The sequence below is a fragment of the Acanthochromis polyacanthus genome, chromosome 10 (assembly GCF_021347895.1).
Source record: "Acanthochromis polyacanthus isolate Apoly-LR-REF ecotype Palm Island chromosome 10, KAUST_Apoly_ChrSc, whole genome shotgun sequence".
NCBI lineage: Eukaryota > Metazoa > Chordata > Actinopteri > Pomacentridae > Acanthochromis > Acanthochromis polyacanthus.
The window spans coordinates 16,295,615-16,313,529 of record NC_067122.1 but is presented as its reverse complement, the minus strand read 5'-3'; the positions used below and the strand labels follow the sequence as shown (position 1 = coordinate 16,313,529).

The window sequence follows — 17,915 nt, the reverse complement described above, 5'->3', positions numbered from 1 at the left end:
AATAACTCGGAAGAAAATTAATAGAACCATAAGGTCCAGGTATGCTGGAGCATAACTTCAAAATGCAGGCCATCAGTGTCTCTTGATGGCAAAGTATCTGACAGTTTTAATTTTTTTAAACATCCAAAAGTACTATGAGGCAACATTTACTGGCCAGTTTGAGGAACCTTCCTAAGCATGAATGAAGATACATTCCAGAAGATACCAGTGTAACGAGTGTAACCAGTTGGTGGAAACGTTCACAACTTTGTATAAGAAACAAACATGAGCATGTCGAAATATGTTTGTTTTACACTAATCTGTTACTCTTCTGAATATATCTGTGGTACTGATTTATTGAAATAACATTATATTATCTGGATTATAGACTTTTAATTTGTTTCCAAACTTTTGGGTCACCCTGTAGAGCTTTTTAGCGACAAACAAAATTAATGTGAATTAGTATGTTGCAGCAAAGAAGCTGTTTGTAAGTTTGGTGAACTTAAAGTATGTAGGCTACACAGAAAACGGGTTAGAAAAAGTGAATACAGACCTATGACCTGTTTTCACTCTCAAACTGATCGATTGGTTTGAATACAGACGTTACAGTTCTGACTTATTCAACTTTCTGACGTGCTGAAATAAAACTGGCAAACTACAGTCTGAGCTGAGGGGGTCTGACCTCCATGAGAAACTGGTGATGATGAACCTGCAGATAAATCACTGTTATTGTTTTATTTATCAGCAGACAACAGTAACAACAGTATTAGCTTGCTATCCACACCAGTATTAAACCATTCAGATCTGCCTCACGTGTCAGGAAGGATGGACTGACCCATGTGTAGCCTCCTTTTCCTTTGTGAAAATGTCATGATTGTGTTTTTTATTTGCTGCATCAGGAGCGAAATAAGCAGTAAACAACTTTACAGTGTACCAACAACAATCCAAAAACACAGATTTGACTTCTGAACCAAATCAATTCTTGTCTTCGTACCATTATTCTCCTAATGAGTTTCCAATGATTCTTTGTGGATAGATAGATAGATAGATAGATAGATAGATAGATAGATAGATAGATAGATAGATAGATAGATAGATAGATAGATAGATAGATAGATAGATAGATAGATAGATAGATAGATAGATAGATAGATAGATAGATAGATTGATTGATTGATTGATTGATTGATTGATTGATTGATTGATTGCAGGGTGAGGCTTTCTGTACCATTATTCTCCAATAGAATCAGTTTCCGATTCCATCATGTAAGGCTGAATATTACAACTCTCCACTATGTAGTGCAGAGCAGTTTTAAAGTGTTTGAGGAGAGCCGTAGGTGAGCTGGTGTGCTCGAGCTCCTGTAAACGAGGAGCACTGAGTGGAGAGATGAGCGGGGATTATGTAGATCCGCACATGCTAGAGGAAGCAGAGATGCAGAGTTACATCTAATCCATTTTAATGACCCTTTCACACAACGCACAACAACGGCACAGCTGCGCTCTGAAAGCCATTATTTCCAATTGCTTGCTCTGCTCCATGGCAGCAAGTTCAATGAATTAGAACTTTGACCACTGTGCATGAGACCTCCGGAGAAACTGCTTGCATTCAGCGAGGCAAGCCAGGTGTCTGCCATAATGCAGAAAGGGATACTTATATGTATGCAACTTTGATATACAGAGAGGAGTTTGTAGGGGTTTAATCAACAATCTGTGGGGGAATTCTAAAGGAAAAGGGTCATATAAATATGAATCAGTTCCTTCAGAATGTCTGGAAATGTAGAAAACTGTTCAAATGTGCATGTTTAATCATTTAGCTGATGGATGCTTTAGGCAATAATTTACCAATGGTTAAAAATGAAAATAATAGTAGACAGAGCTTTGTTGGTTGTCTTTATGAGACCTTTACTGTATCTGATGTTATAATATCCCAAAATATGCTGAGGTTAATTGATTATCCTAAATTTGCCCGTAGGTGTGAGTGCGACTGTGATTCTTTGTACTGTTTTAAGTTACTGAATTGTTTTTAAGTACATTTCTTGTTTTCCTTTGTGAAGCATTTTGATCACCCTTTGGGCTGTTGTAAAGAACTATAGAAATAAACTTTGATTGATTGATTTTGTAATTCTTGTCCTGCTTCTTTCATGCCTTATCTTATCTTATCTTATCTTATCTTATCTTATCTTAGAGCTGCTGTTAAATCATTAGTTACACAGCAGCTGTCATCCAGTTGAGTTCTGAACTCCATCACAGCTGTCCAGGTATTTTTATTTTACTGTTAGTGGCCAGATTATCATAACATGTAAACAGACTTTTCAGAATGTATTGAAATCATCAGTTAAACAGAGGCCTCTTGGATGAGAGGTTAACCATTTTCAGTAACCTCAAAGAGAAGTCTGGCTGCTTTTTCTATAAGTTTCTAGGATTAATTAACATAAAACAGAACCTCTAACTACTATGGGATCATTTCTGTCAATGGGTTCAGAGCAAACCCAGGGTTGTTTGCAGCAGCTGTGAATTTTTTTTGTTCAGATTGAAAGAATAAAAGCCTCCTATAGAGGGGCTTTTATTGTGAAAGCCGCGTCTCCGGTAGCCTCATTGCGGAAGCTGTTCTCTTCAGGAAACCAGTTGGAGGAAAAAGCTTTTCTTTCTGAAACCAAACCTGCCCTGCTCGCCCTCAAACAACCACCGCGACCGCGAGAAACTGCAGCCCATGGACCGTCGGATCGTAGTGCCGAACCCGCGTCGATAGCACCGCCCGGCTGCCGAGGCGCCGGGCCGGGCCGGAGCCAGAACCAGGCCCGGACAGAAGCAGCGCTGCGACCCCGGGCTGCTGTGAGAGGGAGTGGGCATGCTGTCCGTCTGCAGGGGAGCTGTACCGTGGATGACCGTGACCTGCTGTCTGTAGCTGGACAGCCGGTGTTCTGATGAGTCTCCGGTGCTGGTGGTCCGTCGGATCGGGTGTGAAGGCTTGAAGCTCCGGGATGGCACAGCGGGAATTCGGCCAGACGAGAGCTAGCTTCACGGCTAGCTAACAGCGGAGTTAACGGACTTTTCCTCGCTAACGAGTGTCAGAAAAAGAGCAAGTATGAGTAGCGGAGCAGGGTTTATGTGAATGAAGAGGGGTTATTTCGTATCGTCTAACTGTCTCCGGTTCGCTCGTCTGCTCCTTTTAAAGGCCTGATAAATGTTTCTGGAGCGAGTATAGCGGTGTAGCTAAGCTAAGTTAGCCTGCCTCGACCGCCCCAATGAAAGAATACAAAGTTGTCGTGCTGGGCAGCGGCGGCGTCGGTAAGTCCGCGCTCACCGTGCAGTTTGTCACCGGCACCTTCATCGAGAAGTACGACCCGACCATCGAGGACTTCTACCGCAAGGAGATCGAGGTGGACTCGTCGCCCTCCGTGCTGGAGATCCTGGACACTGCTGGGACGGAGCAGTTCGCCTCCATGAGAGACCTGTACATAAAGAATGGGCAGGGCTTCATCCTGGTCTACAGCCTGGTCAACCAGCAAAGCTTCCAGGTACCTGAGCAGCTGCACACATCTGGAACCTGCAGACATAGGTGGTCCTAAGAGCTTCTGGACTGACAGAAGAGAGCTGCTGTTCACTGAAGCTCCTAAGATCACCTACAAACTGAGAACCTACAGACACAGCTGTAGGAGGCTAATCAGGACATTTGGCCTCTTTACTACAGCATGTCCATACCCTCATCTACTTAGTTCTGCTATTTGCACCATCCAAATTTCACTTTGTTAGTCAAAGACAAGACACAGTTGCAAACCTAGTGACTGTCCATTGATTTCAAATGCTGCTTTCTCACTAATTTACTCTAAATCACCTCCTGTATGTGTCTGCAGTCCAAAATATAGAGCACAGCTTTTGCTTAGCATGACCAAAACTTTGAATGTCTGTAAACTGGATTTCACATGCTTAGTGTAACATAATAGACCTGCAACAACAAGTGGAGTAATCACCAACTATTTTGATAGTTGATTAACTGATTTAAGTATTTTTCTTAAACTAATAAAAGTCTAAATTGTTTGATATCCACTTTTGAAAATGTGAATATTTTCTGCTTGTTTTCCTCCTCTACAACAGTAAACTGATTATGTATGGGAGAATCATCTTGGCTGACATTTTCTCTCAGTCGTTTTAAATATTTTCTAGATGAAGCAGCTTGTCAGTTTATTGAGAAAACAATCAACATTGGAAATAATCGTTAGTTGCAGCTCTAAAAGATTAAATAAAGACTAATATTTGTGTAATGATATGGTGGCAGAATGATTTTGGAAAGTCGTTGTTACTGGACCTTAAATCTTCCTTTAGCTGTGCTTGATGAGGTTTTTTTTTTTTTTTTTTTTTTTGCTGCTTCTTGTATTTCTGGGTTTTCTCTTTTGTGTTGTATTATGGGAAATAGTTTTACTTAAACCAGCTGTCAACTTTTAACAATTATTTAATCTCTGCTAACACAGTTTGCTCAACCCATACTACCCCTCATAAACACCTGAGGATTTCCAACAGGAATCACACTTATGTTCCTCTTTTTCTCGTTCTTTCAGGACATCAGACCGATGCGAGACCAAATCGTGCGAGTGAAGCGCTTTGAGAAGGTGCCATTGATCCTGGTCGGTAACAAAGTCGACCTGGAGTCTGAGCGTGAGGTCGCCGGGTCAGACGGACGAGCTCTGGCTCAGGAGTGGGGCTGCCCCTTTATTGAAACTTCCGCCAAGAGCAAGACCATGGTGGACGAGCTGTTCGCAGAGATCGTCCGGCAGATGAATTACTCCACGCTGCCAGAGAAGCAAGAGCAGTGCTGCACGGCCTGCGTGGTGCAGTGAGGACGAGGTACGGCCGTCCTTTAGTAAGGTTGCATCCGCAGCACAGTTGGCCGCTCGCTAATTTTACAAAACGTGCTAAAATGTCCCTGCAGCGCCTGTGTAGAGCTTCTCCTCAGGCTGAGCAGAAATGTGTCATGTGGACGGGTGTGTGGCGTTTGAGTGCGGTGCGAGGGAGAGGAGAGATTCGACTGGAAGTGAGAAAGACGAGTGGGTGGTGCCGCTCGGCGCAAACCGTTGGTTTAGCTTGTTATCATTAGATCGCAGAAAGTATGCGGCACGAAGAACGCAACTGTCGGAGCAGCTCATGGCCGGGAGGAAAAAGGCCCCGGAGAGCAGAGGGTAATGAAGCAGAGAGTCCTGTGAGGCGAGCCGCTCAGAGAGAGAGGAAAGTGTAACATCCTGAAAAAGAAATTATGTTCCAAAACAGGAACTTCACTTTAGATTGTGTGAGAGATGCTGCCTGCGTTCACCACCGCACACCAGCCCTTTAAACCTCGTGTTCAAAAGTCCAACTTGACCCGTTTTAATTAGAAAATGTGGGGAAAAAAGTATCTTCACAGTGAAACTTCTGATGTCCACATTTTCAACATTTTTTTGCTGGAAAAAAAGAAATGTTAAAAATGTAAAAAAAAATGAAAATCAACCAAAATCCAGTAAAATTTGCTGGATTTGGGTTGATTTTTTTGTGAATGTTCTTAAAGAAAATACAAGTTTTACTGATCTATGTGAAGACTTTATTTACAAAAACAAAACTCCATTTTTATAAATTTTCAGAGAACTTTGTTTGTTTACATGAGATAATATCGGTCAAACTGAAGTTGAGTGGATTTGACTCAGTAGAAAATACATGATAAAATAGAGAAAAAATAAATTATTATTATCTCAAGTAAACAAAAAGTTTTCTGAAAATTTATTTAAAAAATGGAGTTATCTGTTTTTGCAAATAAACTCTCCATATGTAATCACTTTAGATATTTTTTGGGGATTTTTTTTGGAAGATGTTGACTCATTTTTTGAAAATATTTACAAAGGTTTTCTTGCCAAATTTGAATTGGAATGATTTGAATTTTCTTCCTAAAGATTTTACAAATTTTCACCAATTTTCTTCCTGAATTTTTGGCTTTTTTCAGACAGGGAAACAATATTTTTTGGTGCCTGTAAATGAGGACAACAGGAGGGTAAAACCTGTTGCATTCGCTTCATCTTTGCTGTTTTTTCTCTCTGTCTTTTCTTCAAACAGATGCATCATTTGTCTGGATCACCACAAGCGTTTTGGATGAACCGTGAACCTGGGGACAACCTGACTTTCGACTCTGCTGACACAAATTTACCGCAGCCGGTGAAGTTTCTGCTCGAGCTGGTTTCTGACTGTCTGTCGCAGAGCACACGACAGGAAAGACGTCGGTCCTATTTTTGATATCATAACTGTTAGAAGATGTTTCTGCTGCAACCTCGACGGCCTTTGTGATGACCCAGAAGGAGTCAGACGGACTGACTTGTAAGAACAGCCATCTGTGAATTTCTCTTCTTTCTTTTTTTTTTTTTCCTTGTAGATGGAAGTATCCCTGAAATACTAAAGCAGGAGTGTTTGTGAGGTTGCAGCTTCTTTTTAAAGCTGCTTTAATCACTATTATATTCTTTATTATTACTTGTATTATGTCTCGAGTTTGGAATTTGACAAAGTATTTCATAAAATTGAAGCATTTTGACTTTTAAGCATGCATACTTCCACCAGTTTGCTGCTGAGGTGTACTGCTCACCTTATTTTTAAATATCTTGTCCTAAATAGTTCTTTTTAAACAAATTTACAGCAGTATATGCTGAGCGGTTTTCTTTAGCTTTAGGACACTTGTGTAACTGTAAACCGGGAATATTCACATTAAGGGAGAGTTTAAGTTCTATTATCGCAGTAACCTGAAGCAGCTAAACTCATCTGAAAACATGCTCGCTCAAAAGTGAAAATGTTTGTTCTACTTAATCAACTTGAAGTGATGAGGATGAGCCATTTTTCTGTTTTTAGTCTGTCAAAGTCTCTACAAGGCATGACTCGCGTGGACGCAGGTCTTCCATCTACCGTTTTCTCCGGGAGTTCTGTGCGGGAGAACGATGTTGGAACGACCAAAGGAAGCTCACGGTGCATAATTGTGTTTGATTACATGACGTGTGTTGCTTTAAAATTCAGGAGACGCCGATTTCTTGTCATCAAATAACTCCCGCTCCCACGTGGTTTGAAAAGTTCTGGCACAGTAATTCAGATTTAACTTTGTATTTTTCTTTTTCTTATAGTAACCTATTTATTAAAGACTAATGACATTGGTAGCCAGTTTTAAACTTTTAATTTTATACTAGTTTTTTGCTTTTTTGTGAGTTTTCAGGACCGATATGTTGCATTTTTGCTTTTGGTTTTTTTGAAGCTGAAGATTTAACAGAGCCTTAAAATTTCTGTTGCATCCTGGTCTCATGTTTCCTTCCCCCCCCCCCCTTGAAGATAAAACAGCTGTCATCATTTGGTAATAAACGTGCTGGACTCTGCTTTTGTGATGGGACATAGATGCACTTTCATCTTCCATGGACAACCTCAGTATGATCATTTCTCAATTTAAAATGTGGAAACAAAAAGTTGAATTTCCACCTTTTTTTTTTTATTTTTTATGCCGCATTATTTCTACTGGTCAAATCATCCAGTTTGGGAAACATTTCTCTACAAACATGGAGACTGTCAGGATTATCCTGTGATTTAAATGAAAGTAACTTAATATAATAGAGTGTATTGATTGATTGTTAACATTTAAATTAATCAGCAGACGTTTTGATAATCTGAGGAAATTTTTCAGACAGGTTCTAGTAGAAACGAACATCTAAATTCAGATACTGTTCTCTGTGACAGAAAACTGAGCATCTTGTGGACAAAACGAGATTGAAGGACGTCATCTTGGCCGTTGGGAAGCAATTATGAGGACATTTTTAACCATTTTCTTACATTTTATAGACCAATAAATCAATTTATCAAAAGCAAAAATCATTAATAAGAAAGATGCTGACTTTGGGGATCTACATTCTAATTAGTCATGCTCCCATGAAAGAAGTAAACGTTGGTTTTAATTTACAGGACAGTTCACTATTTTTTTTAAACTTAGAATAATATTTACGTGACATGTTAATATCCCCTGAAGGTGACAAAGAATCTGTGTGGATCATTTGGGTGGACTGAACTTCAGTCAACGTGCTTAAAAAGGTGATCCAGATTCCAAAGTTTTAAAGTAAAAGTAGTAACAGCAGGCTTAGTTAATGTGTTTGTATGGTGGTTTTTATATGCTACAATCATTAACCTTGTAAAATCCACTTGAGGAAATACATCAGTTATATATATATATATATATATATATATATATATATTCTATATTTGGGTTTGCGTATATATATATATATTTTGTTAATTGATTGATTTATTTTTAATTTATTTTCTATATTTGGGTCTTACAGGGTAATGTAATGTGTGGCCATAGGTGAGCTGGTGTGCTGAGCTGCAGTGAGAGAGGCCGGGCCTTCATAGATTCATAGATCCGCACGATCTAGAGACAACACAGAACAGTGTAGAGCTACGTCTAAGCTATTTTCAGTCAGGAGAGAAATATTTTTTATGGAAAGCTCACAGATGAGTTTTTAGTGTTTAAATCAATGACTGGAGAGAATTTTTTAGGGTGAAAGTAAAGTATAGTGCAGAAGAAATGCACCTGTTTCCTCTTATGGACTCAGGTGTTCACATATATACAGGGTGTCCCAAAAATGTATACACACTTTAAATAATTGTAAACTAGGTGTTTATTGTAATTTTTTAAATTTTCAACATGTAAAATAATTTACAAACATCATTCTATTGTTTTGTCACCGCCTGTTCTCATCATGAAACAGTTCCCTTGGTATTTGCGTGCAAATAGTTCAGTGACTGTTGCAGGTCTCATTGCATAGACATTGTCTTTTAGGTAACCCCATTAAAAAGAAGTCGAGTGGTGTGAGGTTAGTTATTTAACAGCTGCTAAAAGGTGTATGCATTTTTTGGGACACCCTGTCTATACACACACACACACACACACACACACACACACACACACACACACACACACACACACACACACACACACACACGTTTGTACTTCTATCTTAGTGAGGACATCCATAAGCGTAATGCATTTCCTAGAGCCTTACCCTAACCTTAACCATCATAACTGATTGCCTAAACTTAATCCTTACCCTAACCCTAACCAAACCTCAATTCATACCTGTTCTCTAAAAACAAGTCTTCACCCTCAAACATGACTGTTTCAATGTGAGGACCGGCCAAAATGTCCTCACTTTGTAAAAATGTCCTCACTTTGTAAAAATGTCCTCACTGTGATAGTTAAATGCAGAAAATGGTACTCACCATGTAGCAAGTACAAGAACACACACACACACACACACACACACACACACACACACATATATATATATAGTTTCTGAGTCCTGTAATTATTCCTCTTCCTGCCCCAAAGAGACCTGAACGTAATTCACTGTGTGCTTTTTGTGCAAAGATAAAAAGATCTCAGCAGTCAGAAGATGGTGTTTTGGTGTGAAATCCTCTCTTTGTTTTACTGAATGAAGGAATTCTGCTGATCACTGTTTAAATATAGAAACCTGATAGGGTTGATTCACACTGCTGAAGTGATCAAACCACAGCAGCCAATAACTCCTTCAGTGAGTACATGTGGTATTTGTTTTACATTTAATTTATATAATGTGACTCATGATAAAGTCTATAAATTACACACTAGACTGCTGTATTATACTAATATTTAGACTTGTATATTAGGTCAGGATGTGCTTTTTACGTTAAATCTGACATTTACAGCTTCACATAATGACTTAAAGAGAAAACTAAGAGTTAAAATGTTCCATTGTCTAAAAATACCAGCTGTCACAAACAGGCCACACTTTCCACTTCCTCGTTGCTGTGTGTTTTTTCATGCACCGGTCTGGCAGCACCGTCGGAGTTTTTTTTTTCCTTCTTCTTGCATTTGTCGCTCATGATGCTGCTGCAGTTTCCCACAGAGCTACCTCTTCCTCCTGGTGGTCAGGTGGAGCTGATGGCTGCTGTGTGACGTCTCTGAGGCAGCAGTCTGATCCTCCACCAACACAAGCTCCCTTTGAATGTCTCATCCTGGTTCCTGCTGGGTTTGTATGCTTCTGTACCACAACAAGGCAAAAATCAATACAGCTGCCTGCAGTATAGTGAAGAAAGTGCATCATTTGTGTTGTAGTTTGAGATGATTTGGGCCTTCTTTATTCTCAAAATGGCATGAAAATGTGTCTTCAGCATCAGCCATTAATTCATTGATATGTGATTGGACAATACATCTTTAGCAAACTAGTCTTATTTATACATGAATCAAGGTGTAAAATCTTCTTTTTATTTTCTGTTCGTAGTCCAGTCAGATATGACTCTAAAAATAACAAAGAAAAGTAATTTTTTACATGACAAATATGAAAAAAACTGAACAAAATTCCAACTAGTGCCAGAATTGACAAATCTGTATCTGTACTGTAAAATTACAATGTTTTTACTGTATTTGTATCAAAATATTTAGCAATGTATAGCAAAAAAATATAGTTACGTCACACATATTTGTTGTTATTCTAAAGAAAAAATAGGGATGCTAAGATCTGAAAAAGTAAATAATTATTCATATTGTTATTTGTGAGATTTTCCTGGTTTAACTGTAAACAATGCCCACATCTATTATCTTAATTTTTATAAATTGTAATTATTTCTTTCTCAATATGTGACTGAAAAATCACGTGCTTTTCTCATATTTAATCAGCTACAAATCCTAATTTATAGAAGTTTGCCCTTTTCTTACTACTTTTGTATTATTTTGAACATTGCAGTGTTTTTTTAAAGATTTTGTTTACAACATACATAAATAACATGAGCAGGTACAGAGTCTTAGCATTCATTTTACTTAATGGAGCAGAAAGTGTGCGTTATGCAGCAGCGTGGCTTCTGTGGTTAATAGTTGTTCTTATTTGTGTCATCAGTGATCATGTGTAAAGCTGGGGCTTATTTTAACCTCACTTTCACAGTGTGTTGCTTTGCTTTATCTCAAAAGTAACAAGAAAGTGGAGCTCAGAGCTTCAGTTTTCTGCAGGAGGCCAACAGCAGCAGAGCAGCACAGAAGCATGAAGCAGAACAAACGCAATGAAGCAGCTGAATGCATTAAAAGTGCTGATGTGGGATTATAGGTAAAAAACTCTGGATCTAGATCTTTAGGAAAGACAGAATGGCTTCCCGACCAAGGAAACGCTGACTATATGTAGCTGAGATGTCTTCATATGCTGAGAATGTGGAAACCTGAACATCTCCTGACCTTCTTCATCTGGATTCATGTCACCGTATGAAGAGGAAATCTTGCAGCAGTGACAGCGAGTCCACGGAGACCAGATGTTTGTCAAGTACAAAGTTGTGCCCTGATTCCTCTGCAGAGCTCTGTCAGCAGGTTTGTACACCTGCATCCTCCAAGTACAGGATGTCTTTACATCACCCACCGCCCACACCTACACCACAGGAGAGCCTACTGAGCATAAAGTGAAAGGACAGCAGCTCTGTAAAGGAGAAAACAGTCTCAGTCAGTGATGCTGAAGGACCTGAGTTCAGAGTAAGGGCGACACAAACTGTGTCTCGTTCACAGCAGACAGGTGACAGAAAGAAGGAGTGGACAGGAAGTGAACAGTTCATGTTCTTCCTTCTCAGCCTCAGAACTGGACTTAGTATGCATTAGTCATGACCTGGCAACGCTGGAGGTCTCTGAGTCAATACAGCAGCTTTGTTTTAGCTTTGTGAGGACTTCCAGCACAGCAGGAAATGCTCGCAATAAAATTTGTTCATAATGTGGATGCATTTCTGTGTTGGTTCTTATTATTTTATGCTTTTTATTCTGCCCTTATGAATCCTCACTGACCCTCCGTCCCTCTAGTTCCATTTGCATTCTATTGACCACCTTCAACGCTCAATAAACTTTAGCCACAGACAACACTGGATCACCTTCATTAAAATTACGTTTCTGTGTTTATTCCCAAAATGATTTACAGTTATTTGGATCACCACACAGTGAAGTAAATTCAGATTGCTGAAAGAATCTCACTGTCTTATAAACTGCAGCTACAGGGTTAATTTGCTCTCCCCTCAGTGTTAGAATCATAGTTATAATATTATCCGACCTGCCATAAATCATAATGACATTCATTATGATTTATTTATTCTCTTTCATTGCATGCCTTCTGCTCGACAGTCTCTGATTGGCTTGAAACTAATCATAAATTGCATCCATTAGATTTTAGCTTGATATATCAAATATTTTCTGTGACAATATTTTTGTCTTCTCAATTGACAATCGACACACTTTCAGGACCTTTTTTGCCCACTGAAATTTGAAGCTGTTGGAACAACAAAATCAGGAGCAACTGAACACAGAAGCTTGGAATTTCCACCTTTATTTCAAACATGTGTGATAACATCTCGCAATAACACAAAACATTGCAAAAGCTTCACTTAATGTGAAATGTCATTCTTGGTGGCTTCTACGAAACTACCCCCATTTCTACAGAGGCTGTGAACTGGTATTTTTCCAGTGTTTTTCACCTTCTGCATCACACTCCTCCGATCCTACAGGGGGCGCCGTGACGCGTCTCTAGAGCCATGTGGTGACGTCATTACGTCCTCTACGGAAGCCGACGTCAGGTCTGTGGCTGCAGGATGAAGAAGGGGTTTGAGTGAAATGTTTATTTGACAGTAAATGTGAGAAGTTTCTGTGAGCAGACATGAAGAAAGTGTTTGTAACTGTCGGTACAACGAGCTTTGATGAGCTCATTGAAACTATAACGTCCGCTGAAGCCGCTCAGGTGAGTTGAATTAATGTGAATCAGCTAAAAGAGAAATATCTTAACGTACATTCGCTATGATTATTAGAAAATGACAATATGCGAAGAACCCGTCCTTCTATTTTATTATTATTACATAAAATGTGACCTAAATGCAACCTAGCAATACGTCTTTAAAGGTAGCTATATTACTGTAAGAGATAAATATTACATCCATGCACTCTTGTTGACTTTATTATTTGCCACAGTGATTCAAATACATGTCATTGCATTTCATTTGCTTTAATTAGTCTTAGATCTGCCTTCAGTACTTCCTAGAATTACTTTGTTTACCTAGTGGTTGATAAGATGATGATTAATTGCATGCTTGCTTTCATATATTTTGATTTTTGCTCATTTGTTGTCTCCCAGGTTCATAATAGAGATGCAAAATGATTCAAATTAATTGTCAAAAAATTAGACAGTCAGATATTTCTCTTATGCATTTCTTCATGTCCTCTGGTTTCCTTTTTGAAATGTGAATTTGATGTTTTTCTCAATTATGTTTGGGTATTCGTTAAAATAACAGACTGTGACTGTGGGAAGTTGTAATGGATGCTGCAGTCAAAATGGCACTCAATTATTTAAGAAAAATATCTAGTTGCAAGCATATATTATACTGTTGCTACTAACTATTTATGCCTAGAGTTTTAAAATTATAAGCTTCTTCGATAGTAGATGTTCGGTCACAGCATAGCATAACTTTGTCAGTAAATTGTGTTTTTAGTTGCAGCTGTGATTGATGATTTTGTTCATGTGGGTACACTAGATAAACTAGTTAGATTTTTTTGTCATAGCATGGTGCTAATTATTTGTTTAACTGGTTTTGTTAATTGGGGTTTCATTTACTTAGGCGTAATAGATGCTTTTGTTTTGTCAAATAGGTAGAAATAACAGCAGGATATATAGATTTCTATCCAAAAAGATTAGACAGACTCATTGCTTTCACTGTGCGCCAACAGATCATGCTTATTACAGTGCATCGTCACCCTTCAAAGGCTTATTCTGAGCCACAAATACCCGGCAATCTAATACACAGTTATTTGTTGAGATATTTTCACTCCGTGGAATAAGATAATATATCCAACCTTAAAGCTTCATTCATTTATATCACGAGAATAAAACAATGCACAAGAGATGCAGTATACTTGAGTGAAACTGTGACTCTGTCGTGTCTCTGTACTAAAAACCTGTGTGAAAAAAACTTGTCACACAATAGGAAATGTGAACCCAAACCTGTGGTGTGCCAGGTGTCATGTTTTCAAGCTGGTTCTTAAGAAATGAAGTTGTGTCGCTGCAGATGAGTCAAACCTGCTCGTACATGTGATTAGTGGGGAAGTTTAGATATCATAAAGACATCATCTGATTTGTTCATTTTTGTGTCAAATCCAATATCTATGGCAGTAACATATTTTATGTAGCGTTATTGTAATAATCAATGCTTTTCTGCAGAGTAATTTGATAGATTCAGACTGTGAATCTGCGACTAGTTTAACATGAAGTTGCTTTGTTCTTACACAGGCTTTAAAGGCTCGAGGATATGATTGTTTGGTTGTTCAGGTTGGAAGAGGAGCTCTTCTCCCAGATGCCGACAGCTGTCCACACATCAGACTGGAGGCTTTTCGGTACAAAAACTCTTTAGCAGAGGACATCGAGCGGGCTGACCTCATCATCAGCCACGCAGGTGAGTAAACGTTAAAGTCCTTTGCTCCTCTCAACACAATGCACTCTGTGTTGATGCTGCCAGGAGTAAATAGATGGCACACATTAACATTCTTTTTCCTCCATCACACTGAACAAACATGGTTCCAGAAATCAAAGTACAGTCTGTTTTATTTTTGTTCTTTGTAACAGAGCAGATTACTAGTTACCGGTATTAAAGTGTTGGTGAAAACAGGTATTCTACATATAAAAATGATAATGTTAATGTAGTAGCCACACTGTTTGGCACATGCAGTGAATGATAAAATATTCTACTACAGAGATATATCTTTTAAAGACACCTGGGAGAGCAAATCCATGACTTATGTCTAGAGAGGTCGAGCAGTAGATTGATACGACATAAGAGCATAAAGCCAGCTATTAAAAACATTATGTATGTTCAGTTAGTAGAACATAATTATATTTACACAAAGCAACCTTGGTTGAACATTCTCAATATATGACTCACATTTCTGATGTTCAGGCTGGACATTTAATCTGCTCCATGTTTTACTAATTCATGGATTGCTCTGTAAGGTGTCAGAAAATAGCGGAAATGTCCTTTGGAGAAAGTCATGTCCTCAGCTTCTTCTGACCAACAGTGCAAATCCCACAAAATATTCTGAATACCATCATGTAAAGCAAGAGGAAATCATCATATTTAAGAAGCTGGAGCCACCAGTGTAGATGAAGTACGTTAAAGTTATCAGAATAGTTGATTAATTTTGTTTGATAAACTCATCAGTTAGTTGGTTAATCGGTGTTGAGCCACAGCTGGGACTTTGAAGTTATGTTAGTTCCCTCTTCTAATGCTTTCCTATCCCTGTGGAAATGTTTCACTTCAGACATTTTAACAAGTCAAAGCAGGAAAAGTGAAATTAATAACATGGATTATGGCTGTTTTCCAATAAACGAGCCACATCTGGGGTTTGATACTATTCATGTTGGCCGACTGAAGAAACCTCCTGGGACACTTAGTGAGCTGCTGTTAATGTTAGTAGCTCCACTTTGATTGTAATTAGAGGATATTATTAAGAAAATATAAAATATATACAAGGGAATATAGAAGACAGACGTTAGGATTAAGTTTTAAAAAGCTAAATTAGAATAAAAGACATGAAACAGGTGAGAAATATTACCGCAACACTGCAGTAAAAGATGGTTTAACTTAATAAAGCCACAGCTGTCAGAGACCTGTGACAACAGCACAAATAAACACTTGGACACGTTTTTAAATTACTGCTGGGACACAATTCACAATGTCTCTGATCCTGGATATTATCTTCAGGTCATAGCTAGCAGGTTTTTAACTGAGTTAATAATTGTCCTAACACTGAGGACAATAAAGAGTGGACAATGGATCATCAGTTTTTAAAGTTGTTTTAAATCTCCATAAAAATATTATTTTATACTGTAGTTGAATGAACAGACTGTCTTTAGTTCTAGTCCTGAATGAGGGTTTTGTTTTTCTCCTCAGGGTCAGGAAGCTGTTTGGAGGCTCTCGGTGCAGGCAAGCCTCTGCTGGTTGTCGTCAATGACAAGCTAATGAACAACCACCAGCTGGAGCTCGCTAAACAGCTGCACATAGACTCCCATTTGTTGTACTGCACATGCAGGTACAGTATGAGTTCCTCACACAGCTGGTGTAGTTTAAACTTGGTGCAATCACAATTTTCTTACATTGTGCTTGGATTAGTTTTTGTCGCTATCTCATTCAAAGTAGTCTCAGGTGCAGAAATATCCAGCTTCCAGTGCTCCTGCCATGTTTCCAGCTCTCTAGATCTTTATTCTGACCACTTATGTTTTCACCATGGATCTCAAACTTGCATAAAAAGAAAACATCAGTGTCTGTATCAAACTAATCTGACCTTAATATTGAGGACTATCAGTTATGCTAACCTGGTCCTAGCTATAGTTTAGACACCAACCAGTAGTCTTCAGCTGAATTGAGCCCCTGTTCTACAAGAACAAAGAAGGTGCATCGTCAGGTGAACCTGAGAGCATTGTCGTCAATATGTTTAACATTCACAGACTTGTGTCGGACTGTCACTCCTGAGTTTTACTTTAGCATCTTGAGGCGTCTGAGGAACATTTAGTCCCAACAACCTCAGTCTTATTGTGTGCCAACATGCTCCTGCTCACTGTATGTTGAGAACGCACAAGTTTTTGTCCACACAAAGACAATCGTCAATCCCTAACCATATCTCGTCGCCAGATTCGGCTCCGTTTAACTACTTTCTCTTTCCCAAAATGAAATTCAAGTTAAAAGGTCACAGTTTTGATATGGTGGAGGATCACTGATAGTTCTTGTTGCTGACAGAACAGGACTTCCAGGTAGCGTTCAAATGTGGCAGGAGCACTAGGAGTGGTGCATCGATGCACAAAAAGACCATTTTGAAGGGAGCAGCAGCAGAATTTAAATCTGGTGGTCTTCTCAGAATGTTGTGATCCCACCTCATACATGTGAAACTATGTAGCAAAAAAAAGAGCTTACAGTCTTTCTCCAATGATTCTTTCTTCAGCACTCTGACAGAGACTCTGAGGACCATGGACCTCTCTGTTCTCCGACCCTTCTCACCTGGACAGCCGCAGAACTTTGCCAACTTTCTAGACAAAGCTCTCGGTATTAAGTGAAACTTCTTTCTGCATTCCGTATATTTTCTGTTACACTGAAATATGATGATTTGTTACAGAAATATATCAGAAATGTTGTCATAGATTATGACTGTATAGTACACAACTGACACTGTTGAGTGTTAGAATTTTTATATACAATGATAATAATAATATATGTCTACTTTCAAATCCCTGTGTGTGTTGTGAATTATTTATATATTAATTAATTTTTGCTTTTGTTAAAGTTGTATACAAGTGAAAAAATGACTGGAGTCAAATTACACACAGTCAGTCGGAGACAAAATCTGCATAAGATGCCACACTGGTTCAGTGCAGCAAAGAAAAAAAACAAACACAATTATTACCTGGAATCACAACTAGACTCAACAATCTACAAGCTTCAGTTTAGGGTAAGTGACTGAGCTGCTTTTACATTTTTCAATAAGTTACACATTTTGCCTAGGCTGAAGTGTTCACATGAGCAGCTCATTTATAAATCTGGCGGACGTATGGAGAGGTCAGACTTAATGCTAACTCCTAATTTTAGACAAAGCAACTTACAGCATTCATTTTACAAAGCTGTACCACTTTTAGTATTTGTGGCATGATGCTAAGAATAGTTCTTTAATAGTTTAAAGAAAATGTTCATTCCTACAGTCGGTATTCTTTCTGGCAGCTTATTTCTTTTTTTATTTGAATTCCTTGGTGCATGCATGAGGTATTTATGGTTTATTTACATTCTCCTGTGTATTTGTGCATGTTTGCATGTGTCATAGTCTGGAGACAGACGTCTTGAATGAGACTAAACTCTGCCTGCAGGTCTGGGATTCT

General features: G+C 38.7%; 2 protein-coding genes across 2 annotated transcripts; both read left to right on the top strand.

Moving 5' to 3' along the window:
- Window positions 1–2,553: 2,553 nt before the first annotated feature.
- Window positions 2,554–7,346, top strand: rap2c (RAP2C, member of RAS oncogene family). Its single transcript, XM_022196703.2, has 3 exons — window positions 2,554–3,497; window positions 4,536–4,821; window positions 6,055–7,346. The coding sequence occupies exons 1-2, from the start codon at window positions 3,225–3,227 to the stop codon at window positions 4,812–4,814; spliced, it is 552 nt and encodes a 183-aa protein (XP_022052395.1). The 5' UTR covers window positions 2,554–3,224; the 3' UTR covers window positions 4,815–4,821; window positions 6,055–7,346.
- A 5,215-nt stretch (window positions 7,347–12,561) lies between these two features.
- On the top strand, window positions 12,562–17,273 carry zgc:92907 (ALG13 UDP-N-acetylglucosaminyltransferase subunit). The gene is made up of 4 exons (XM_022196702.2): window positions 12,562–12,749; window positions 14,289–14,451; window positions 15,946–16,084; window positions 16,991–17,273. Exons 1-4 carry the CDS (start codon window positions 12,669–12,671, stop codon window positions 17,100–17,102), a joined length of 495 nt encoding a protein of 164 aa, XP_022052394.1. The 5' UTR covers window positions 12,562–12,668; the 3' UTR covers window positions 17,103–17,273.
- Window positions 17,274–17,915: the final 642 nt, after the last annotated feature.